This window comes from Panthera onca, chromosome D4 (assembly GCF_046562875.1).
Source record: "Panthera onca isolate mPanOnc1 chromosome D4, mPanOnc1 haplotype 2, whole genome shotgun sequence".
Taxonomy (NCBI): domain Eukaryota; kingdom Metazoa; phylum Chordata; class Mammalia; order Carnivora; family Felidae; genus Panthera; species Panthera onca.
In genome coordinates, this window is record NC_138351.1 from 25,747,967 (window position 1) to 25,768,025 (window position 20,059).

Genomic DNA, 20,059 nt, shown 5'->3' on the forward strand with positions numbered 1-20,059 from the left:
TACAACTTACTAACTTCATTTAACCAACCAGTCTGAACTACTTTTCACCTGGGTGATTTAATGGATATTGGGAATTAAAAAGGTATTCAATTTTAAAGAAAAAACAAATTCCTTTTGCTTCTATGTCTGTTTTAAAGATTCTTTGGAATATATCCAGAAACTGAATTAAATCACATCTATTTGGTAATGAAGGCAGTCAATGCTATTTACCTGTGTTTCCTTTTTCATCTTCTCGGATGTGAAGATCCTTCATAGATGTTTCTAATTCTAGAAGATCTCTTAGGTCTTCCTTATATACTTCTATATAAGACACTTTGATATTAAAGTCAGTGCTAGAATTTTCAGAGATGTTTTGAAATATTTCTTGGATAGCTCGAGGAATGATACCCTTTTGACCCTCCACAACTGAAGCTAAAAATTTAGAGAAAGAAAGGACATCTGAAAATTAAAATATAAGAAAAGCCAAAACCCTAAATTTATAATGTATACATCTATTTTCTTACATTTCTCTATATTACAAATTTTTTAAAACTGTAAACTATAATATTGATGTATAAAAGTTTCCACAATTAAAAAAAATTTTTTTTAACGTTTTATTTATTTTTGAGAGAGGGAGACACAGAGCATGAACAGGGGAGGGTCAGAGAGAGGGAGACACAGAATCTGAAACAGGCTCCAGGCTCTGAGCTGTCAGCACAGAGCCCGACGCGGGGCTCAAACTCATGGACCGCAAGATCATGACCTGAGCCAAAGTCGGCCGCTTAACCGACTGAGCCACCCAGGCGCCCCAACAATTTTTTAAATAGTTTTAAAAATTACAAGGTAAAGTGTGAAACAAGTCAAAGAACAAATTGGGACTTAAGGTTAAATAAGTTAAGTTAATTTAGAAACCTACCCAGCATTTGTAGCATTGTTCCATAGAAAATATGTTTCAAGCGCAAAGGGTTGGCTTGCAAATGAACCTTAAAAATAACTAGCTTCCAGGTTGAAAATTACCGATGTTTAGATTTTTGGCAACAAACATCCTGAAAATGTGAACCTCTATTAACTTGGACTACCTTTCACCTAATTTAAGATGCAAGACTGCCATCGTGTGGCAAATAAAGAAAGCTGTAGCTTTTTCTAATACAAGAGAGTGAAGATTCTTTTTTGAGTTTCCAGGAACTAGCCAATAGTTGCACCTATGAACTACAGTGCAATATACACATTGTAGATTACCCAGAATATAAAGTCGATTAGAAACAGCTGATTCATTTCCCACTTCAAAAGATAACAAAACACAATAATTCAAAACTTACCAAAACACTGAATTTCAAATATTTATCATAAAGCTTCAATAGGTATTTTGGTAACCTAAATGCCATATTTTCAACGTTACACTTATATTCCAGAGACAGCTTCGGAGAGAGAACTTGTAAAGTTTTATACATCAACAGCTATCATTTAGCTATTGTATGTTATTTAAAGAACACACAAAAGTTTCTAGAGAATGTTCTAGTTTCTGGTACAAGTCAGTAAATCCAAGGTGCTGAGAAGCAGGAAAATGACTATTAGTTTAAATAGGCATCCTATTGAAAAAAAAAGATTATTCTGCCTCAGGGCCTAGCATGGTGCCCTAGGCACTACAAATGCTCAATAAATTATCTATAGGAGGAAAAAAACAGCATTATTTAAAAATCAGACACCAGGGGTGCCTGGGTGGCTCAGTCGGTTAAGCATCCGATTTCAGCTCAGGTCATGATTTCACAGTTTGTAGGTTTGAATCCCACATTGGGCTCTGCACTGAAAGCTCAGAGCCCGGAGCCTGCTTCAGATTCATTTTCTCTTTCTCTTTCTCTTTCTCTTTCTCTCTCTCTCTCTCTCTCTCTCTCTCTCTCTCTCTCTCTCTCTCCCCCTCCCCTGCTCTCTCTCTCTCTCAAAAGTAAACATTAAAAACATAAAGTAAAATAAAAATAACAAGTAGCAACAATGAACTATTGGGACCTCATCAAGATAAAAAGCTTCTGCACAGTGAAGGAAACAATCAGCAAAACTAAAAGGCAATGGACGGAATGGGAGAGGATATCTGCAAATGACATATCAGATAAAGGGTTAGTATCCAAAATCTATAAAGAATTTATCAAACTCAACACCTAAAAAACAAATAATCCAGTGAAGAAATGGGCAAGACATGAATAGACACTTTTCCAAAGAAGACATCCAGATGGCTAACAGACACATGAAAAAATGTTCAACATCACTCATCATTAGGGAAATACAAATCAAAGCCACATGAGATACGATCTCATACCTGTCAGAATGGCTAAAATTAACTCAGGCAACAACAGATGTTGTCACTTATATATAACACCCAGTGCTCATCCCAACAAGTGTCCTCCTTATTGCCCCTCACCCCTTTAGCCCTTCCCCCCACCCAACACCCTGCTGGCAACCCTCAGTTTGTTCTCTGTATTTTAGAGTCTCTTATGGTTTGTCCCCTTCCCTGTTTACATTATTTTTCCTTCCTTTCCCTTACGTTCATCTGTTTTGTATCTTAAATTCCACAAATGAGTGAAGTCATATATTTGTTTTTCTCTAATTTTGCTTAGCGTAATACCCTCTAGTTCCATCCACATTGTTGCAAATGACAAGATTTCATTCTTTTTGATCACCGAGTAATATTCCATTGTATATATATATATACACCACATCTTCTTTATCCCTTCATCAGTCAATGAACATTTGGGCTCTTTCCATACTTTGGCTATTGTCAATAGCACTGCTATAAACATTGGGGTGCACATGCCCCTTCGAAACAGCACTCTTGTATCCCTTGGATAAATACCTAGTAGTGCAATTGCTGGGTCATAGAGCAGTTCTATTTTTAATTTTTTGAGGAACCTCCATACTGTTTTCCAGAGTGGTTGCACCAGTTTGCATTCCTATCAGCAGTGCAAAAGAGTTCCACTTTTATTCAACATAGTACTGGAAGTCCTAGCCATAGCAATTCGACAACGTAAAGAAATAAAAGCCATCCAAATTGGTAAGGAAGAAGTCGGTTAAGTGTCTGATTTCGGCTCAGGTCATGATCTCATGGTTCGTTGAGTTGGAGCCCCACACTGGGTTCTGTGTTGACAGCTCGAAGCCTGGAGCCTGCTCCAGATTCTGTCTCCCTCTCTCTCCGCCCCTCCTCTGGTCACACTCTATCTCTCTCTCAGAAATAAATAAAAACTGGAATGGAGGAACTATGGTCCATTCCAATTGTAGAATACTATATAGTCTGAAAAAAATGAGTAAATTTCTATGACACAAAAGTGAAGAAATGAAATACTTTATATTGTTAAATGCAAAAAGAAAGTTATAGAAATAATGGTATAATAATTCATTAAACAAAACAACAAGAATAAAACTACATGAATATTTGTAAAATGCCTAGAAAAATGTCTAGAGCACTCTAGAATACTATACATCAAATGGTTATTTCCTTGGGATGAGACTAGTTTTCATTTATTTTAGTTTCTTTTTTTTTAATGTTTATTCATTTTTTTATGGGGGAGGCAGGAGAGGAGGACAGAAGATCCTAAGTGGGCCCTGCACTGACAGCAAAGAGCCCGATGCCGGACTCAAACTCACAAACTGCAAGATCATGACCTGAGCCAAAGTCTGACACTTAACCAACTGAGCCACCCAGGCACCCCTAATTTAATTTCTTAAGCATCACTTGCAATTCTTTTTACAATGCACATTATTATAATTTTTAAAGAGCCAGGGAATAAGTTTCTAGAAAGATTCCTTTAAAAAATGAGAGGACCCAAATAAACAAAATTACTAACAGAAGGGAAGAAATAAAAACCAACACCATAGAAATAAAAGCAAACGTAATAGAATATTATGAAAACCTATATGCCAACAAACTGGACAACTTAGAAGAAATGGATGAATTCCTAGAAACATATAATCTATCAAAACTGAAGCAGGAAGAAATAAAAATTTGAACAAACCAATCACTAACAATGAAATTGAATCAGGAATCAAAATACTCCCGACAAACAAAAGTCCACAACCAGACAGCTCCACTGTGAATTGTACCAAACATTTAAAAAAGAGCTAATACCCATTCTTCTCAAACTATTCCAAAAAATACAAGAGGAAGGAAAACTTCCAAATTCATTCTATAAAGCCAGTATCACCCTGATACCAAAACCAGATAAAGACACCACAAAAAAGATGACTACAGGCCAAGATCTCTCATGAATATGGATGCAATCCTCAACAAAATATTAATAAACCGAATTCAAAAATATATTTTAAAAAATCATACACCACGATCAAGTGGGATTTACTCCTGGAATGCAAGAGTAGTTTATAAGCTGCAAAATAATCAATGTGGTATGTCACATCAGTAAGAGAAAAGATAAAAACCATATGATCATTTCAACAGATGCAGAAAAGCATTTGACAAAGAACATCATCCATTCATGATAAAAACCCTCTGCAAAGTAGGTCCAGAGGGAATATATCTCAACAAAATAAAGGCCATATATGAAAAGCCCATAGCCAACAAGATATTCAATGGTAAAAAACAGAGAGCTTTTCCCCTGAAGGTCAGGAATAAGACAAGGATGACCACACTCACCACTTGTATTCAACATAGTACTAGAAGTCCCAGCCATAGCACTTTGACAGCAAAAAGAAATAAAAGGCATCCAAATTGGTAAGGAAGAAGTAAAACTCTACTGGCAGATGACACAATACTATATATAGAAAATGCTAAAGACTCCACCAAAAAACTCCTAGAACTGATAAATGAATTGAGTAAAGTCACAGGATACAAAATCAATGTTCAGGCATCTTTTGCATTCCCATACACTAATAATGAAGCAGCAGAAAGAAAATTAAATAATCTCATTTACAATTGCACCAAAAATAAAATATCTAGGAACAAACTTAACCAAAGAGGTGAAAGATTTGTACTCTGAACACTATAAAATATTGATGAAAGAAACTGAAGACACACAAAGAAATGGAAAGACGCTCCATGCTTATGGATTAGAAGAACAAATACTGTGAAAATGTCTATACTACCCAAAGCAATCTATACATTAAATGCAATCCTTACCAAAATACCAACAGCATTTTTCACAGAACTACAATAATCTTAAAATTTGTATGGAACCACAAAAGACTCTAAACAGCCAAAGATATCTTGAAAAATAAAAACAAAACTGGGGGCACCTGGGTAGCTCAGTCGGTTGAGCATCCAACTTCAGTTCAGGTTATGGTATCACGGTTCATGAGTTCAAGCCCCACGTCAGGCTCTGTGCTGACAACTCAGAGCCTGGAGCCTGCTTCAGATTCTGTGTCTCCCTTCCTCTCTTCCCCTCCCCTGCTTGCATTCTGCCTCTCTCTCTCTTTCTCTCTCAAAAATAAATAAACATTTTAAAAATTTCTTAAAAAGGGGCGTGCCTGGGTTGGCTCGTTGGTTAAGCATCAGACGTCGGCTCAGGTCATGATCTCACAGTTCGTGGGTTCAAGCCCCGCATTGGGCTCTGTACCGACAGCTCGGAGCCTGGAGCCTGCTTCGAATTCTGTGTCTCCCTCTCTCTCTGCCCCTCCCCCACTCACACTCTGTCTCTCGCTCTCAAAAAATAAGTAAAAAACATTTTAAAAATTTAATAAAAAAATGTTAAAAAAAAAAAGAAAGAAAAACAAAACTGGAGGAATCACAATTCCAGACTTCGTTACATTACAAAGCTATAGCAATCAAGATAGTATGGTATTGGTACAAAAACAGACACATAGATCAATAGAACAGAATAGAAAACCCAGAAATAAACCCACAATTATATGGTCAATTTATCTTCAACAAAGGAGGAAAAGAATATGCAATGGGAAAAAGACAGTCTCTTCAGCAAATGATGCTGGGAAAACTGGACAGCTACATGCAAAAGAATGAACCTGGACCACTTTCTTTCACTATATACAAAAGCAAACTGAAAGTGGATTAAAAACCTAAATGTGAGGCCTGAAATCACAAAAATCCTTGAAGAGAGTACTGCCATTAATCTCTCTGACATTGGCCATAGCAACTTCTTACTAGATACGTCTCCTGAGGCAAGGGAAACAAAAGCAGAAGCAAACTATTGGGACTACATCAAAATAAAAAGCTTCTGCACAGCAAAGGAAATAATCAACAAAATTAAAAGGCAACCCTACTGAATGAGAGAAGATATCCGCAAATGACATCCAATAAAGGATTAGTATTCAAAATATGGAAAGAACTGATACAACTCAACACCCAAAAAACAAATAATCCAATTTAAAAATGGGCAGAAGACATGAACAGACATTTCTCCAAAGAAGACATCTAGATGGTCAACAGATACCTGAAAAGATCCTCGAGGGGAACCTGGGTGGTTCAGTCAGTTGAGCAACTGACTCTTCAAAAAAAAAATTTTTTTAATGTTTATTTATTTTTGAGAGAGAGAGAGACAGAGCGTGAGTGGGGGAGGAGCAGAGCGAGAGGGAGACACAGAATCCAAAGCAGGGTCCAGGCTCTGAGCTATCAGCACAGAGCCTGCCACGGGGCTCAAACCCACAAGCCGTGAGATCATGACCTGAGCCGAAGTCTGACGCTCAACCAACTGAGCCACCCAGGCACCCCAGCAACTGACTCTTGATTTCAGCTCAGGTCATGATCTCACAGTTCATGAGTCCGAGCCCCATGTTGGGCTCTGTGCTGACAGCGTGAAGCCTGCTTGGGATTCTCTGTTTCCCTCTCTCTTCCCCTCCCCTGTTCGCACTCTATCTCTCTCAAAAATAAATAAATAAACACTAAAAAAAAAAAAGATGTTCAACATCTCTCATCATCAGGGAAGTGCAAATCAAAACTACAATGAGATATCGCCTCATACCTGTCAGAATGGCTAAAATCGACAACACAAGAAACAAGTGTTGGTAAGGATGTAGAGAAAAAGGAACCTTCTTGCACCGTTGATGGGAATACAAACTGGTGAAGCCACAGTGGAAAAAGAGTATGGAGTTTCCTCAAAACCTTAAAAATAGAACTGCCTAATGATCCAGTAATTGCACTACTGGGTATTTACCCCCAAAATACAAAAACAGTAATTCAAAGGGATACCCCTTTGTTTAAGCCCCTATGTTTATAGCAGTGTTATTTACAATAGCCAAACTATGGAAGCAGCCCAAGTATCCATCAATAGATGAATGGATGAAGAAGATACCACAGATATATATAATGGAATATTATTCAGCCATAAAAAATAATAAAATCTTGCCATTTGCAAGGACACGGACAGAGCTAGAGCGTGTACTGCTGAGAGAAACAAGTCAGTCGGAGAAAGACAAATACCATACAATTTCACTCATATGTGGAACTTAAGTAACAAAACAAATGAGCAAAGGAAAAAAGAAAGAGAGACAAACCAAGAAACAGACTGTTAACTATAGAGAATAAACTGACGGTTACCAGACGGGAGGTGTGTAGGGTGATGGGGGAAAGAGGGGATGGGGATTAAAGAGTACACTTAACATGGTGGAAAAAAAATGATTTTTTTAAAAAATAAAAAGATGGGCGCCTGGGTGGCTCAGTCGGCTGAGCGTCCAACTTCGTCTCAGGTCATGATCTCACAGTTCGTGAGTTCAAGCCCACGTCAGGCTCTGTGCTGACAGCTTGGAGCCTGGAGCCTGCTTCCGATTCTGTGTCTCCTCCTCTCTCTGCCCCTCCCCTGCTCATGCTCTGTCTCTTTGTCTCTCAATAATAAATAAACGTTAAACATTTTTAAAAATATATATTAAAAAAATAAAAAGAATAAGAAAACCTAGGGGATAAAATAAAAAACTGTTTCTAAGGGTGTTATCAAGTATAAAGTACTTTAGAGCAGCTATAATATTTTTTTTAAGTTTATTTATTTATTTTGAGAGAGAGAGAGAGAGAGAGAGAGAAAGAGAGAGGGGGAGGGGCAGAGAGAGAAGGAGAGAGGGAGAATCCCGAGCAGGCTTCGCACTGTCAGTGCAGAGCCTGATGCAGGCTTCGAACAGTGAGATCGTGACCTGAACCGAAATTAAGAGTCTGTCACTTAACTGACTGAGCCACCCAGATGCCCCAAGAATAGATAAACTTAACAACTTTTTCCCTTAAAGAATTAAAATTGTATGTATGGCTTCTTAATAAAAAACAATATAGCTATACTTAAGTCACCAAGCTCTAAACATAACTCCTATTAGTAAAAAGAACATACTGAGTCTTAAAGATCGCAAAACATTTGCCAATTAAAAAAGGGGCTACAGCCCTAAAAAAAAAAAAAACAAAAAAAACCCCCACAACTTATAACAGAAAATTTGAATTTTTTGAGACCCTAAAATAACCTAGTATCTTTAACCTCTTAATCCTATGTCATACTGATTCTAAAAATGGTGGTGTGGGGGGGTACTGGGCACTAACGGCCTCTCCATTTAATCTTTGCAATCAGGGCTTCCTCAACTCAGCCAGACTCCAACTCTACCCCTCACCAGTCCCTACATGTAATAAGAGATGTTTCTGAAAGTCACATATTCTATATTTGAGAAGCAGGAAAGTAGAAAATACATTAAGAGTCATTACATGTATACAGAACGTAGCAATAATTTTAGACAATAATACATATATATGTACAACATTCAAAAGTTTGCATTTAGTAAAAAAAAAAATCAATACAGTAAACAAGTCCTCAAAAGAGGACTTGGCAGGACGCCCGGGTGGCTCAGTCGGTTGAGCATCCGACTTCGGCTCAGGTCATGATCTCACAGTTCGTGAGTTCAAGCCCCGCGTCGGGCTCTGTGCTGACAGCTCAGAGCCTGGAGCCTGCTTCAGATTCTGTGTCTCCCTCTCTCTCTGCCTCATCCCCCTAGTGTACTCTGTCTCTCTCTCAAAAATAAATAAACATTAAAAAAATAAAAAAATAAAAAAAAAAAAGAGGACTTGGCATTCAATCCCAGCTGTCACTAGCCCTCTAGCTGAGCAAGCCCTTCAGTGATTGCTCCATGGCTGGAGCTCCTCACTTATAAATAAAGAGAGATGATTTTCAAGGTTCCTTCCAGCTCTACAAGAAATCCTAACAATTTCACCTTTTCCAAACTAGAATTACAAGCAGGAGAAACTATATTCTAAAATATTCAGTATTTAAAATAGAAATCTGTATTTATATGTGAGGTGATGGATGTGTTAACTACATTGGAGAATCCTTTGACAATGTTTACATTCATCAAATCATCATGATGTACACTTTAAATATCGTACAATTTTATTTGTCAATTGTACCTCTATAAAGCTGAAAAAATAAAATAAAAATTTGCTAAAAAATAGGAGGAAAAAAGACTTTATTTTTTAAAAAAAATTTTTTTAACGTTTATTTATTTTTGAGACAGAGAGAGACAGAGCATGAATGGGGGAGGGTCAGAGAGAGGGAGACACAGAATCTGAAGCAGGCTCCAGGCTCTGAGCTGTCAGCACAGAGCCCGATGCGGGGCTCGAACTCACGGACCGTGAGATCATGACCTGAGCCGAAGTCGGACGCTTAACCGACGGAGCCACCCAGGTGCCCCAAAAAAAGGCACTTTAAACCACATAACAAATTCTACCTACTGCCTCTAAGTCTTGGTTGTAAGACTCTGATATTTACAAGTGGACTATGTTAAAAGACCAAAATCTGGTCATGTTAACTCATTTCTTTCTACTTGAAGTTCTGTTCAAAATGACAAAGGTTTGTCAGAGGCAGGGAGTGGGGGAAATGGGTGAAGGTGGTCAAGATGTAAAAAATCTGAGTTATAACTAAGTTCTGAGGATGTAATAATATACAATATTGGTGACTGCAGTTAACAACACTGTATTGTGTATTTGAAAGCTGCTAAAATATTAGCTCTTAAAAGTTCTTATCCAAGAAAAAGAAATTTAGAACTATATGATGTGATCGATGTGAACTAAACTTACTGTGGTAATCATTTTGCAATACATACATGTATAGAAATCATTATATTGTACACCTTGGGCTAATATAATGGTATATGTCAATTATATCTCAATAAGACTGGAAAAAAATGGAAAGGGCTGAACACCGAACATTGTCTTAAACTTGTTTCCTCAAGCAAATACAATAAAAACTGTTGACTAAAACACCAATATTTAAAAATAAATCTTTCAAAGATGATGATCTTATGAACTCATCTGACTACCCTTTATTTCATTCAATTAATATGCTGAGCACCTACTATGTGTCAGGCACTATCATATTTTAGCTTGATTCTAGTGTCTCAAATAAAAGTCAAAGGTAGGACGAGAATCTTACCAACATGGCCTCCTCCAATGGTGTAGGTCTTCCCGGATCCAGTTTGTCCATAGGCAAAAACGGTTGCATTATAGCCCTCAATGAGCGACAACACTAGTGGCTTTATACATGCATTATAAACTTCATCTTGAGTGGAATTCTTGCCAAAAACAAAATCAAAAGTAAAGACTCTATCTCTCCCAATGATAATTTGCTGGGTGTTTGGAATAACTCTCACACAAGCTTGATGATTATGAAGAACTTCTTTGCATAGCAGAGGTCGGATTCTTACAGCAACCTTTACTGGTATTTCTTCCATAGCAACTTAGATTTTACTTAATATTCAGTATCTAGTGTGAGAAATATCCATTTTATGTAATTTCTGGACTCCTGTGTAACAAAATAAAAACAAAATTTAGTTATTGACTTCTCTATCCTAATAAATTAACCATCTTCTCAAGCAAAGTCCATTAAAGCAGGTTTTCCTCCAATATAAGTCGGTTACAAAGAGTAAATCTGTCTTATAAAAATACACCTATAATTTACAGATGAAATGTCTGGATTTATTGCAAAACAATCTAAGGAGTAGAGGCCATGAGTTGGTAAATGATGCAGCAAAGTGATAAGTGCATGGGATTCTATTGTGCCATTCTTTCTGTAGTAAAAATAGGTTTCCCAGTCCATTAATCTAAATACTGAATAACTGGAGAGTTAGAAAATTAAGACAAGGAAATAACCGAATAATTGTACACCCGTATTGAAAGAAAACCCTTTACTAGATTTTATAGCTATGTGCTGGAAAGTAACATCTTTTTGCCACAAATATCAGAAATAAATCCATGAAAATAGTTTCAAGGATTTCTATGATATAACTTGAAACCAAGTTATTGATTATTCAAAAATAATCAAAACTGAAACACTGCTTTTCTACTTCTAAAATATGGTATACTTATTTCTGAAGACTTCTGGTAGAATTAATATATCAAAAAATAAAGTGCCCACTATACTTATAAGGAACCTGAAAAATTTTTAAAAATTCCACTTACAGTAGCATCAAAAAGAATATAATACTGGGTTGCCTGAGTGGCTCAGTCAGTTAAGCAACAGACTCTTGATTTCAGCTCAGGTCACGATCTCATGATTCATGAGACTGAGCCCCATGTCAGGCTCTGCGCTGACAACACAGAGCCTGCTTGGGATTCTCTCTCTCCCTCTCTCTGCCCCTCCTCCACTCACACTCTCTCTCAAAATAAACTTAAGGGGCACTTGGGTGGCTCAGTCGGTTGAGCATCCGACTTCGGCTCAGGTCGTGATCTCGTGGTCTGTGAGTTCAAGCCCTGCATCAAGCTCTGCGCTGACAGCTCAGAGCCTCGGGCCTGCTTTGGATTCTGTGTCTCCTTCTCTCTCTGCCCCTCCCCCATAATGCTCTGTCTCTCTCTCTTGTCAAAAATAAGTAAGCATTAAAAAAATAAATAAATAAACTTAAAAAATACATAGGAATAAGTTTAATAAAAGACATGTAAAACTTATACTCTGAAGATTATAAAAGATTGTTGAAAGTAAAGAAGATCTAAATAAATGGAAAAACATCTCATGTTCATGGACTGAAAGACAGTATTGTTAAGATGGCAATATTCTCCAAACTGATCTACAGGTTCTATGCAACACCTATCAAAATCTTAGCTGAACTGCAGAAATTGACAAGCTTATCCTAGAATCCATATGGAAATTCAAAGGACAAAGAATAGCTAAAACAATATTGAAAAAGAACAAATTTGGAGGACACACTTTCCCAATTCTAAAACGAAGCAACAGTAATTAAGACAGTGTGGTACTGGTATAAAACAAACTAAAAGATCAATGGAGAAGAATTGAGAATCCAGAAATAAACCCTCATATTTTGGGCAAATGATTTTTGACAAGAGTGCCGAGACAATTCAATGGGGGGAAAGAATAGACTTTTCAATAAATGGTCATAGGACAACTGGATGTCCACATGCATAAGAATGCAGTTGGATTCCTACTCACATCATATACAAAATTCAATTCAAAATCATTCATAGACCTAAATGTAAGAGCTGAAACTTATAAAACTCTTAGAAGAAAACACAAGACTGACTCTTAGTAATGTTGGATTTGGCGATGGTTTCTCAGGTGTAACACCAAAGCAAAAGCAATAAGCTTTATAAGGAAAAACAGATAAAATGGATTTAATCAAATTTAAAAGCTTTGTTCCTCAAATATATAAAAGTGGTTAATAAGCACAGGCAAAGATGCTCAGCATCATTAGCCAGCAGGGAAATGCAATCAAAACTACAATAAGATTACTACTCTAACCCCACTAACACAGCTATAATCAAAAAGACATCATATAGCAAACAGACACATGAAAAAAGATGCCCAACATCACTCATCATCACACAAATGCAAATCAAAACCACAATGAGGTATCACTTCACACCTGTCAGATGGCTAGAATCAAAAAGACAAGAAATAACAAGTGTTAGCAAGGATGTGGAGGAAAAGGAACCCTCAAGCACTAATGGTGGAAATGCAAACTTGTGCGGCCACTCTGGAAAACAGTATGGAGGTTCCTCAAAAAATTAAAAATGGAATTACTATATGGTCCAGTAACTCCACTACTGGGTATTTACCCAAAGAATATGGAAGTACTAATTCAAAAAGACATATGTACCTGTTTCTTGCAGCATTTTTTACAATAACCAAGATATGGAACTATGGAAGCCACCCAAGTGTTAATCAATAAATGAATGGATAAAAAAGACATGGTATATATGGGGTACCTGCGTGGCTTAGTCGGTTAAGCATCTGACTCTTGATTTCAGCTCAGGTCATGATCTCATGATTCGTCAGATCAAGTCCCATGTTGGGCTCTGAACTAACAGTGCAGAACCTACTTAGGATTCTCTCTCTCCTTCTCCCCAGGTCACACACACACCCTTTCTCTAAAAATCAATAACTTAAAAAAAAAAAGATGTGGGGGATATAAATATACATAGTAAAACCTTGGTTTGTGAGCACAATTTGTTCCAGAAACAGGCTTGTAATCCAAAGTACCTGTATATCAGAACCACTGGCTCAGCTGTGATCATGTGATGTTCGGCATCATGTACTACTTGTATTGCAAGACATCACTCATTTATCAAGTTAAAGTTTATGAGAAATGTTTGCTCCTCCTGCGCAACACTCACAGACCAAGTTACTCACAATCCAAGATTTTATTGTGTGTGTGTGTGTGTGTGTGTGTGTGTGTGTGTGTGTGTAGGTAATGGAATATTACTCAGCCGTAAAAATGAATGAAATCTTGACATCTGCAACAGTATGGATGGACCGAGAGGGTATTATGCTAAATGAAATAAGTCAGATAGAGAAAGACAAATACCATATGATTTCTTTTTATTTCTTTTTTTTTAAGTTTATTTCTTTTAAGTTATCTCTACACCCAATGTCAGGCTTGAACTCACAACCCTGAGACCAAGAGTCCCATGCTCCACTGACTGAGCCAGCCAGGTGGCCCCCATATGATTTCACTTATATGTGGAATCTAAAAAACAAAACAAACAAACAAAAAGCAAAATCAGATCCATAAATATAGAGGACAAACTGACGGTAGTAGAGGGTAGCAGGATGGGGGATGGACAAAATGGGTGAAGGGGAGTAGGAGATAACAGGCTTCCAATTATGAAATGAATGAGTCTTGGGGATAAAAAGTACAGCATAGGGTCAATGGTCTTGTAATAGCACTGCATGGTGACAGATGATAGCTATATTTGTGGCAAGCATAGCATAACATATAGACTTTCTGTTCACCTGAAACTGAAGTCACATTGTGTGTCAACTACACTTCAATTTAAAAAAAGGCTTCAATTAAAAAAAAAAAAAAAGCAACTCCTGATTTCGGCTCAGGTCATGATCTCATGGTCGTGAGATCAAGTGCCGTGTTGGGCTCCACACTAGGTGTGGAGCCTGCTTGAGGTTCTCTCACTCTGCCTCTCCCCCACTCGCTCGCATTTTCTCTCTCTCTCTCAAAAAAAAAAGGATATTAATATATTTAAATTTTTTTAAGACAGTTCAAAATAAGTATTAGGATGTATAGAATATGGAACCTTCGCATACTCCCAATGGAACTGTAAAATGATGCAGCCACTTCGGAAGAGTCTGGCAGTTCCTCAAAAACACAGAGTTATTATTTGACCCAGCAACTCCACTCTTTGGTATATACCCAAGAGAAATAAAAATATATGTTTTTATGAAAACTTATACATGAATGTTCAGTCTTGGTAGGATAAAGCTTACACCATATAAAAGCTAAAAAGAAAATGTAACAAACAGTCTATGATAATTTTCAAGTGCAGATAATGAAAAATAATCAGTTTGGGGTGTGGCTGGGCTCTTTCGAGAAGGAGAGTCTTGAACACTATCATTAAGTAACCTAGTAGACTATTAATAGACTAAAATAACATTTTTGGCACTACTTGCTATGGAGATGATAATGAAGACATATTTAATATTCACTAGCCTTTAAAAAACTCTGCAGCAGTACTGCAGATTATAATTTCGTGAGTGGGAAAGTCTGAAAAGGATTACAGTAACAAATACATTAGTCTACTAAAAGCTCAGAGAGTAAAAAAATACCAGCTCCCTTGGGCTGTAAAATCCCAAAACAGAGTCAACATGCTATGTGTAATGGCCAAAACAAAGAGATGCACCCCATCTTGTCACTTTTAATCATTCTAGTTAAAACCGGCTGTGAAAAAATACTCGTATGTATGATAAATCCTTCTTGTATCCTATAGGACTCCACAGTCACTTGGTACTGGAAACTTTTCCAAAGAAACTACAAAGATGCTGAATGAGTTGGTTCTCTCAAATGTCTCTGAACATCTATATTTGAAGTTTTTTATCATACAGATTAGCTTTTTAAAGTCTGTTTATGGCATCACATTAAAACAAAAGTCATAGTCTATGTTAAGTCAAACCTAACTACTTCCAACAAAACTGCTAAAAAAAAAAGGTGCAGAGTGTAACTGGGATATTTTCACTTTCTTGGTTTTTGCAATAGGAAACAATTTTGCTACAAGGGCAAATGAAATTCTATTCTATTCCAATAAATAAAGGCCCTTAAACATATGGCTTGCAAAAGAGTAATATTCAAGAATTTAAGCATTTAAAAAATCCATAGCATTTATACTTTAGATTCTGGTCAACTGCAGTAACCAGAAGCATGTGTATTGTCCCGCCAAGAAATGTAAAGAAAGGGGAAATCTGATTGGTAATATTTAGGCATACTCAATGGAGTTTTAAAATTGAGTAAAGGCAAGAGAATCTTTGATCAATGATGCCATGTCACTCATCAAAAAGAAGTGTCTTCTAATACTGTTTCTATCCTGTGCCCACGGCTTTTCAGAAGTAGTGGGTTGGCTAAAAATTGTGGTCTGTTAATTATATTTTTGTAAGAAATTTCCCAGCAAATTAACAATGAATCACAAAAGGATCTCAGAAAAGGTCCCAAATGCATAAATGACTAGATAAAGAATATAGAAAGTGAAGTGGAAAAACAAAAATTTGACAACTTGGAGGGGGCGAAGTGTTATTTAAAAAGTGTTTTGGTGTGTCTGCCTGGCTTAGCCTCGGAATCTGCTACTCGATCTCGGGATAGTGAGTTCGAGGCTTATCTTGGGTGTAGAGACTAAAACAAAAAAAAGTGTTCCAAACAAAGAATTTGGGTACCCTCTTTCTCAATCTAACCTGCCTCTGAGGGAGAGGGCTTTCAGACTTCTACAGCGTTGCACCAAAGTTTCAACATCCGCAACGGAAAAAGGAGACCAGAGACAAAACGAAACCCCCAGGGGGGATGGGCCTTCCCATCCCGTTTAGCTCCCGAAGTTGGAAGCACCGGCACAAAAAACACACAGGATCAGCCTCGGTGGGGCTCCCGTCCGGCGTTCGCTCACGTCCCTAATCCCCGGGCCTGTCTACCTAGGGGGACCCAACTTCCCCATGCCGTTCTCCAGGGGTCCCAGCAACGACCTCAGCCCCCTCCGACGCCCTCCCTCGGCTTTGCCGGCCCCCCAACCGCCCCCGTCCCCGAGCCGTCCCGCGGCGGCCCCTGACGTCCGACCCCTAGGCGGCGCCCCCTCCCCGAAACGGCTAGAGCGCGGGCGCTGCGGCACTAGGGCGGGAGGGCGCCGCACCGCACCCGGCCGCATCAGCCCCGCCAGGCCGGCGCGCCACTTACAGACCGGCTCGAGAAAGCCCTGATCTCCGGCGGCGAGCACAGTACAGGACTCCCCAGCTCCGCTCCGCCGGGCCGCCGCCCGCGCCTTTTGTTGTCGCGGGTTCTCCCGGCAACGGCGAAACCAGCAGCCAACGCGCCCCCTCCCGGCCGACCGTTGCGCCGCGCCCCCGACGAGCCCCGCCCCCGACGAGCCCCGCCCCACCGAGAAGAGCGTTGCGCTGGCCGCCTAGAGACCACCTCCAGGTGTGGCTACAAAGCCAACTCGCAGGGGACTGCTTTCAGCGTGCCGGACCGAAGTCACTACCCACCAGTTTGTAAACTTTACGTAAGAAAGATTCACATTGCGTTTTCATATTTTAGCTGCTAATTCAGTTTATTTTTATTGAAGTAAAGTTCGTATAACATACATCGAGCCGCTTTAAGGTGTACATGAAGGCATTCTCAATGCTGTGCAACCATCACCTCTGGTTCCAAAACATTTTCATCACCACAAAAGGAGATCCCCGTGTCAGTTTACAGCCTCTCCAGTTCCCCTCTCCTGCAGTCCCTGGCAACCACTAATCTACTTTCTCTGTCTGTATGAATCTACAGATTGGGGCACTTTGTATTCAGGGTATCATACAACTTGTGGCCTTTTGTGTCTGGCTTCTTTGGCTAAACAATGTCTTCCGGGTCCACCCATGTTGTAGCATGTATCAGTAATTTTATTCCTTTTGATGCTGAATAATATTCAATTGTGTGGACTTACCACCTTTTATTTATCCACTCATCTCTTGATGGACACGCTGTTTGTTTCCACTTTTGGCTAATGAGTAATGCTGTTAGAAACATTCATGTACAAGTATTTGTGCATGTATTTGTTTAACATCTGTTTTCAGTTCTTTTGGTATAGACCTGGGATCTGGGTCATATGGTTATTCTATGTTTAACTTTTCTAATTTACTTTAAAAAAAATTTTTGTAATGTTTATTTATTTTTGAGAGAAAGAGCATGAACAGGGGAGGGACAGAGAGATTGGGAGACACAGAACCAGAAGCAGGCTTCAGGCTCTGATCTATCAGCACAGAGCCCCATTCTGGGCTTGAACTCAAGAACTATGAGATCATGACCTGAGATGAAGTTGCTCACTTAACTGACTGAGCCACCCAGGAACCCCTCCTATTTACTTTTAAATGCCTCAATGCCTCCCATTTTTAATAGCACAATCTAAGTGTTTTCTCCCAAGAGATTTTTCTTTTCTTTTTTAAAGTAATCTCTACACCCAACATGAGGCTTGAACTCACAACCTTGACATCAAGAGTCGCATGATCTACTGACTAAGCCAGGCAGGCACCCCTCACAATCTAAGCATTTTTTTTAATTAAAAAAAAAATTCTTGTTTTACATTTATTTATTTTTGAGAGACAGAGAGAGACAGAGCACAATTGGGGGAGGGGGCAGAGAGAGAAGGAGACACAGAATCCGAAGCAGGCCCCAGGCTCTGAGCTGTCAGCACAGAGCCCAACGCAGGGCTCAAACCCACAAACCATGAGATCATGACCTGAGCTGAAGTCGGACGCTCAACTGACTGAGCCACCCAGGCACCCCACAATCTAAGCATTTTCAAAAAGCATCCCTTCTCTCATGGAACTTAGAAGTGAAGGTGGAAAAAAAAGTGCTTAGTTATTAAATTGAATTACAAGTATCCCCTGCTTTTCAAAAGTTCACATTATACCTCTTGGCTGAAAGATCTACATTAGTTACCTCTTTTCATTAACCGAAGAAATCTGAAGAGGATTTTCGCTTTTATGATAAAAGGCGAAAGCCACAATAGGTTTGTTTTGCAGCCAATCTTTATAGTATAGAGGCAGCAGGCACCCGGGGAAACAAGAGTGGCCCCACCAACTGCCTTCAAGGGAACTATACTGAGCACCTCAGCATCAAGCCCCCATAGCTTTGAACTTGTCTGTGAGCATCTATGCTTTATCTCGATTTATTTTGTGCATCTGTTAGCAAGATGTGCCCTAAGGTATCAGAAAAGAATTAAGAGAAGGTATTTTGGGGTGCCTGGGTGGCTCAGTCATTTAAGCGTCCGACTTTGGCTCAGATCATGATCTCACAGTCTGTGAGTTCGAGCCCTGCGTCGGGCTCTGTGCTGACAGCTCAGAGCCTGGAGCCTGTTTCTTATTCTGTGTCTCCCTCTCTCTCTGACCCTCCCTCGTTCATGCTCTGTCTCTCGCTGTCTCAAAAATAAATAAACGTTAAAAAAATAAAATAAAATAAAAAATAAAAATAAATAAAAATAAAAGAGAAGGTATTTGGACGTCTTGGAATGCTCAAAATTTTTTCCATAAAAATTAAGGGTAATTGCTTCTTTGCTTTACACCATTTTGGCTTACAAAAGTTTTTGCAGGACCATGCTACTTCCAGGTAGCAGGGAAACCTGTATTTTGAATTTTTAAAACCCAAAAATGTGAATTCACTAATTATTTTGAATCTTTAGAACTCCTTTTTTTAAGGAGTTCCCCAAACTGTAAAGTGGGTACCAGTCATTGTCTGGTAGTTCCCCAAATTGTAAAGTTCCCCAAACTGTAAAGTGGATACCAGTCATTGTCATCTCCTCCCACACCATCCAGGATGACAGCAGAACAAAGCTGACTCCATTCCAACTCCAACCCTATCTCCTTTCAAAGTCTTTATAAGTGGGACTTGGGAGTGCCAAGGAGAGAGTCATGGGGTCTCGGCCTTGTGGCGTGGGGAATAGAGGGTTCACACATGAAAGGCTTTCCTACTAAGTCAAAGGAGGCTCTAAGAGTGACCCAGAGAGCTGCACCAAGAGGAAACTGGCCTTCTGGTGTCCTTCCCGCGACTAGGGGTAGAGGCTGGTTAATGGGCCCCTGTTCCTCTCTAGACTGAAGCAGAGCAGCTGAATGCGGCAGGTGGTTGGCACTGGAATGGAGCAGCCTGCACTTTCACACCTGGCAGGGTGAGAACCTATGATTTCTCCATGTCTCCAGTCTTGCCCTCACAAATACATCCTTCACACCTTCTCTAGTGATCTATGTAGGACACAGATGTCCTTTTCCTGTAGCCTTTCTGTGATGCAGCTGAGCACAGAAGCGCAAGAGCACCTGGCTCGGGGAGGCCCAAACCGACCAGGTTCGGCCACTGGGCGCTGACAAAACCCAAAGGCAGAGAGACTAGTGGTGGTGAAACAGGAAAGGAATTTATTTCAGTGAGGCCAACACTGGGAAGACAACGGACTAGCATCTCAAAGACTGTCTCCAAAGTGCTGAAGATATTTCCACGTTTAAATAAGGGAAATGTGGGTCAAAAGTTTGGTGGGTATGTGCAAGTAGGCAGTGAAGGTCAAATTAATCATTGTCTTGGGGTCAATCACATGGGGTTTTGCTTGCTCAGGGCAGTCCTTATTGCTTGGGGGGAGGGGGATAGTTCCAATTCCCATCAGGGGATGCTTTGCTCACAGGATCCTTTGCCTAAGTTAAGAGATAAGCTGGAA

General features: G+C 39.2%; 1 protein-coding gene and 1 long non-coding RNA gene across 5 annotated transcripts in view; one reads left to right on the top strand and one right to left on the bottom strand.

The window, feature by feature from the left end:
* KIF27 (kinesin family member 27) overlaps positions 1 to 16,667 on the bottom strand; it is a 98,760-nt gene extending 82,093 nt beyond the window's left edge. For 2 of the 4 annotated variants that reach the window (XR_009603124.3, XM_060609951.3), the window contains exons 1-3: positions 16,561 to 16,648; positions 10,323 to 10,691; positions 211 to 438 (exon numbers count right to left, since the gene is read on the bottom strand). Coding sequence is in view for 3 of the 4 variants with exons in the window: in XM_060609951.3 (XP_060465934.3) it covers positions 211 to 438; positions 10,323 to 10,620 (526 nt within the window). In the remaining variant the exon portion in view is untranslated. Of the gene's footprint in view, positions 1 to 210; positions 439 to 10,322; positions 10,692 to 16,560 lie in introns of all 4 variants that reach the window. The other 2 variants (XM_060609952.3, XM_060609953.3) reach the window with 2 other exon arrangements.
* A 12-nt stretch (positions 16,668 to 16,679) lies between these two features.
* LOC144614189 (uncharacterized) overlaps positions 16,680 to 20,059 on the top strand; it is a 29,073-nt gene continuing 25,693 nt past the window's right edge. The window contains exon 1 of the long non-coding RNA XR_013551819.1: positions 16,680 to 16,885. This is a non-coding gene — a long non-coding RNA (uncharacterized LOC144614189). The remainder of the gene's footprint in view (positions 16,886 to 20,059) is intronic.